This window comes from Oryx dammah, unplaced genomic scaffold (assembly GCF_014754425.2).
Source record: "Oryx dammah isolate SB20612 unplaced genomic scaffold, SCBI_Odam_1.1 HiC_scaffold_16, whole genome shotgun sequence".
Taxonomy (NCBI): domain Eukaryota; kingdom Metazoa; phylum Chordata; class Mammalia; order Artiodactyla; family Bovidae; genus Oryx; species Oryx dammah.
In genome coordinates, this window is record NW_024070200.1 from 46,624,248 (window position 1) to 46,630,247 (window position 6,000).

The 6,000-nt window shown below is 46.4% G+C and overlaps 1 protein-coding gene across 4 annotated transcripts in view; it reads right to left on the reverse strand.

Moving 5' to 3' along the window:
* ZNF592 (zinc finger protein 592) overlaps positions 1-6,000 on the reverse strand; it is a 49,981-nt gene that overhangs the window by 28,678 nt on the left and 15,303 nt on the right. The window contains exons 1-2 of one of the 4 annotated variants that reach the window (XM_040257479.1): positions 3,294-3,762; positions 2,748-2,831 (exon numbers count right to left, since the gene is read on the reverse strand). The exons of 1 other annotated variant lie outside the window; for it this stretch is intronic. Coding sequence is in view for 1 of the 3 variants with exons in the window: in XM_040257477.1 (XP_040113411.1) it covers positions 2,748-2,926 (179 nt within the window). In the remaining 2 variants the exon portion in view is untranslated. Of the gene's footprint in view, positions 1-2,747; positions 3,763-6,000 lie in introns of those variants that run through there. 2 more of the 4 variants (XM_040257477.1, XM_040257478.1) reach the window with 2 other exon arrangements.

The window sequence follows — 6,000 nt, forward strand, 5'->3', positions numbered from 1 at the left end:
GAGAGCAGCCCCTGCTCACCACAACTAGAGAAAACCTGCACAGCAACAAAGATCCAGCACAGCCAAAAATTAGCTAGGAAAAAAAATTAAAAAAAAAACCAAACCCACTACTGAATAAGACTCCATGAAAAAATTAATTTGAAAAGGAGGTATCATATTTAAAATGCTTTGGGAACCAATAATCTAGCAGAAAATATACTAGGCTGTTAGATTCACAAGGGAAGAGGTTTATCTGTCTGTTCACCACTGCATTTTCCATTAGGCACTCAATAAATATTTACTGAAGCAATAAAATGCAACCTTCAAGACTGCAAATGGCCTAAAAGCTGTTCCAGAAATCAAAATGCAAAATTAAAAGACAAGTTCTCAAGAGGCTGCATGAATAGGCAAAATTATGGCAAAGAAGCCTCAGTGAAGGCAAACGTGAAGGAACACTTAGGCAAAAGCAATTCCAATTACACTTTTAGAATAATGGGTTCTGAGCTAAACTGTTCAATAAAGAAGCATCAGCTTAGACTGTTCCCTTAAGACACCGTATTGCACGTCTCATAACAGAAAGCCCAGAAAATACTGGGCACTATCAGAAAGGATAGCGGATACAAAATAAAACTCGTGATCCCACCCTTATTCAGAACCACTCCATGTCCACAGCAAGATGTGCTGTGCAGTTTTGGCTCCCTATATCTTAAGAAAGATGTACCAGAATTGGAAAATGTCTCAAAAAATGAGATTGAGTAGATGGAAGAGCTTTCTAAAGAAAGCCTAAAAATCAGAGCTCTATTTTATTCTAGAGATGATGGTTTAGGGGCAAGGGGGAGCATAACTGAAGTATCGGTTTATTCACCAAACCTCAAACACTGGAGAGTAGAAGGCTGCATTTTCGAAGTCTGAAGTAAATGAACACATAGGTCCACAACAACGTAATCCATTAGTCAGAAAATATACTGAAACTGTTAAAGGAAAAATGCTTAAACGTGGTAACATTTACTCAAATCTAGGAAAAAAGATTTTAATGGCTCTGAGAAACTGAAAACTTGGTGGCCTGTTTCTCTTAACAGTGTTAAGTTCAGAAGCAACAGATTAATGGCAGTTCAATTACAGGACATAAGTGGGGGAGACGCCCTCCAGATCTAAGAAAAGTCCGATTTCTGTTCAGTGCAATCTGTCTAATGAGACAAGGCAACAAGTAACATCACAGATTTACAGAACAATCAAAGTGAAAGACCACATGACTCAGGGAACACTGGGCCGTGAGGCCACAAAGACAAGTTTCTTCGCATCTGCCACTGCTTGCTGGATGAAGACTACAGGGAAAGAAGATGTGTGTGTTTTACAACCTGCAGGTGACCTCTTTACGCTGCTGCCCCACATGATCAAATGTGGTGTAAATGTTGACATCATCCATGTTCAATTATTGTTATTAACAGTTAAAGGTTTAAAAGTGAATAAATAGAAGTCACCCTCAGCTTTTTATTTTGGAAGAAGCATCCCAGGGGATAAGAAAGCAAAAAATTACTCAATCTGTATGAAAGCACAGAGAGAGAAAGAGAAAGATTACTTAGCAGATACTAAGAAAGCACTTGAGTTGGTTCCCAGGTGGGAGAACTTCTGAACCAAGATGGAAGCTGGACAAAAGAGAGAATGAGCGAGCAAGCTGCTATTCCCATGACCTGCAGGAATGTCAGTCTGGATGTTCAGAAATGTCAGAAAAAGACATTGCTACTATGGGGCTAGAGATGGGAGCTCAGTGAAACTTTAGCTGGATCAAAGGAAACAGGAAGAACTACCCTTCACCAATTAACTGTGTGAGGATCTTGGGCAAGTCTTGGCTTACTATGTAAAATTAAGCTAACTTGAAGGACCTCTAAGAAACTGAACAGGCTAGGCTACAAATTAAAACTATTGGATTTCTATGTAAAACTTGAATCCTAAAGAAGACAAGCAGACTGTCTACCACATATATACTATTGCCCCCCTCAATACACACCTGAGGCTTCCTTACAGATCTAAGTGACCCCAAGTCATGGATGTTCTGAGTTGGTCAGTAGCCAGTGCTTCATTTCATGAGGCACCTGGTATTCTAATCATTAGCAAAAAACAGCCAGAGAGAGTCTCAGCTGTATATAAGAAAACTGTGCCCCAAAGGACCCATGCAAAAACGAGAAGAGTTCCATTTGTGTCTTTGTCTGGTCTTTGCCAGAATGATTGCTATAAAATGCTTATCTGATCCCATCTCAAAATCCCATCACCTTCAAACAGAGCTCAAACTCTTCCCCAGCAGGCAGAATCCATTCCCATCTGCTCTGTGTCCACCTCTCCAGCTGCTGCCCAGGGTACCTTTCAGTTACTAGTGGTTCTCTCCAACTTTCTTGTGCCTGTGGGTCAGAGCTCAAGCTGTCCTCCTCACTGCCCCCCCATATAAACCTGCCCCCAAACTCCCCTCATCCCAGATATCATGCTCCAGGCGCCCTCCTCCTGGACGCCTTCTCTTGCTCTGTGGCAGTGCTGCCCAGGGGGGCTGGGATCGTAGCCTTTGCCTCGAACACACCTAGCGCACCCGGCACCCAGTGGCATGTGGGCCGTCACTGCCCCACGCCCCCCAGGGCCTTTTCCTGGCCGACACACCTGTCCCTGCCTGCCCTGCCCAGGTGTCCCTACTTTCTCGCTCTCTAGGCCCTTCCACCCCCAACCAAAAATTACATTTCCCAGGAAGAGAACTGCAGTGCAAGCATTCTGACAAGACTCACAGGATGTTAGAGCTGAAGCGGACCTCAGGAATGACCTGGTCCAGGGACTTCGGAATACCTGTCTGAGGACTGCTGATGGACCTGCTGCAAAAGAATAACACAAAGAGTGACTTTATAACAGAATCCCAGGTTCCACTGTGGCAACTCTGATTCAGTGGGCCTGGGACAGATCTCTGCATTGGTTTTTAAAGCTTCCCAGTTGATTCCAGGGCTCTGGGCTAGTACAACCTGTTTATTTTATTCACGAAGAACTAAGGCTCAGAAAGAACAGGTTCACCCATCTCATAATGATCCAATGCCAAGACTTCTGTGGGCACTGAGGACACAAAGGGAAGGCCCAGACCCTGTTGTTGAGCGCCGTCCCTGCTACAACCCACTGAAAACACCTCGCCGCCACATACCTGTGGGCACCCCCAAATGCTCATCAAGGGGACACGGGCCTCCTAGGCAAGGAAGGGAGGAGGACTTTCTCTGACTGTCCCTGTCAGAAGTCACCCCACCCTCCTTCGTGCTCCTGTTTGTTTCACTTATGGGATAATTGCCTACCTTTATTTCAGTTACTTCAGTAACATGTTCTCTCTTCTGCTTCTTCATAAGCTTCTCAGTAGGCATTCACTACATCATTAGTTAATCGGTATCCCTCAATTCAAGACTTAGCTTTCTACCTGGAGAGGCATCTCCAACCTAATGTGGCCAAAATCTAACTCTTGATTTCCTCCTACCTTCTTTCTCACTCAGTAAATGCCAACTCAAGCCTTCCAGATGCTTAGGCCAAACCTCTGCATCCTCAAATCCTCTCTTTCCCCTCATAACCTTCATCTAAATCCACAAGCAAATCTCATCAACTCTACCTTCAAAAATCCAACCGTTTTTCAGCACCTCCAATCATCTTCTCCTCTTTCCTGGATTCCCACAAAAGCCTGCTTGCCTGGTCTCCTTGACTCTACTGTTGTTGTTGTTTAGCCATAAGTCGTGTCCAGCTCTTTGCAACCCCATGGACTGCAGCCTGCCAGGCTCCTCTATCCATGGGATTCTCCAGGCAAGAATGCTGGAGTGGGTTGCCATGCCATTCTCCAGGGGATCTTCCTGACCCAGGGACTGAACCCATGTCTCCTGCACTGGCAGGTGGATTCTTTACCACAGAGCCACCAGGAAAGCCCCCTTGCCTCTGCTACTCATTTTCAACACAGCAGCCAGAGTGCTGCTTTTAAAACACCCACCAGATCATGTTCCTCCTCTCCTCAAAAGCCTTCCACATCATCCCATTTCATGAAGAGTCAAGTCCAGTCTTCACCCTAGCCTACATGCCCAGGATGATCTAACAGTTCCTCAACCACGCAGGGCAAACTCCTGCTCTGAGTCTCTGCATTTACTATTCCTCTGCTTGGGATGTTCCTCCCCTCAGATTTCTGTGGGCTCACTCTTCACTCCCTTCAGGTCTTTATTCAAACCTCACTTTGTGAGGAGCCTTCTGCGACCACTACGCATAAGCTACCAATCCCCAACCTCACCATCAGTTTCTGTCCCTTCAGTCTGTTTTTTCCTTCATGGCCCTTAGACCATCTGACATATTATAAAATTGCTCATCTATCTGTTGTCCATTTACAGGCTCCACTTCGTTTGCTAGATGGTAACCCTGGTTAGAAAGCGGGAACAATGCAATAGGCTTATCTGCCCCGAACTAAGATTGTTCAAGGATAGTACAGATTCCTAAGCAGATTTATTACCAGTCAAGCAGCTGGTAAATTTGCTATGTTATTTGTGTTTAGCTTTTAAAAATCTATTATAAGTAGAGAGAAACTGAGTGGTGATGGGGCCTTGCCAGTGGGAAGGGTCTGAAGCAGCATTTGTCTATGAATTCAAGGCCTCTGTGGGACTGTTTAAGTTAAATATTTTATTGGTGGAAAGTGCCTACTGGCCACTGTCCCCACAACAAGGTCATCTGTCTTGAGGATGGGATCAGTGTGATGTCAGCGGAGGGGGAAGACTAGCTCTGAGATGATGAGGACATGGGGTGGTCTGGCATCTTAAGGAAAGAGGATACCACTCTGTGACTATACCAAAAATAACGATTTCATGCACTTTACATGGGGGAATTGTATGTCATGTGAATTACACCTCCATAAAGCTGTTGCTGCTGCTGCTAAGTCGCTTCAGTCGTGTCTGACTCTGCGACCCCATAGACAGCAGCCCACCAGGTGCCCCCGTCCCTGGGATTCTCCAGGCAAGAACACTGGAGTGGGTTGCCATTTCCTTCTCCAATGCATGAAAGTGAAAACTGAAAGTGAAGTCGCTCAGTCGTGCCCGACTCTTAGTGACCCCCATGGACTGCAGCCCACCAGGCTTCTCTGTCCATGGGATTTTCCAGGCAAGAGTACTGGAGTGGGTTGCCACTGCCTTCTCCGCCATAAAGCTGTTAGATTCTTAGAAAAGACAGAAAGGAAGGAGGATGGAACTGAAAGGAAGCACGGTTATAAAGGACTGTACAGCTGCCAGCAATGATGCAAGTGGAAACTAGGTTTAGGCAACAAAATTGAAGCAGGAGTAAGAACCAAGATAAAAACAGATACGTTGTGACCAGTAGCCCCTTCCTTTCATTACTTGAAACAGCTCCCAGCAGGAGCAAGTACTGCCAGGAGCAAGTACTGCGAGAAGCCACTTTGTTAAAACGGAAGGGGACCCAGGGCCTGAGTAAAAAGGAAGAGAGGGCTCCTGCTGTCCACACTATCCTGAGGAGTCCCCACCCACTGAACTTTGTAAAAGCATCATCTCTTGGTAGCAGAGACCCCCAAACTTGGGCAAGAGGCCTCAGACCTACTGGGAACCAAGCATTCACTCCCAGAACAAACGGTTCCCTCTGGTACCTACGGTGGCTCTGCGTGTGTCACCAATCTCATCTACCACGGGCAAATCAGAGTTCCCAAATTTAAGGGTCGGGGTGAGGGGCAAATGTGCTGTTAGTCTTGGGGTGTCTCTGCAGCTCCCTAGCTCACTACAGAGTTCGGGAGTCAGAGAGTCAAAGGCCTGGTCAAGGCTGCCTCTCCCAGCTGCTCTGTTCTCACTCCCCATTTCTGCTCCTCACAGCTCCACACACACACAAACATATACTCTTCTTCTTCCCCTCCCTCTCTCATCCCTGACTCCCTCCTCCACGCCCCCTCTGTCCCTCCATCCCGTCCTCTCTCCGTCCTCCACGCCCCCTCCAACCCTCCGTCCCCTCCTCTCTTCCCTCCTCCACGCCCCCTCCATCCCT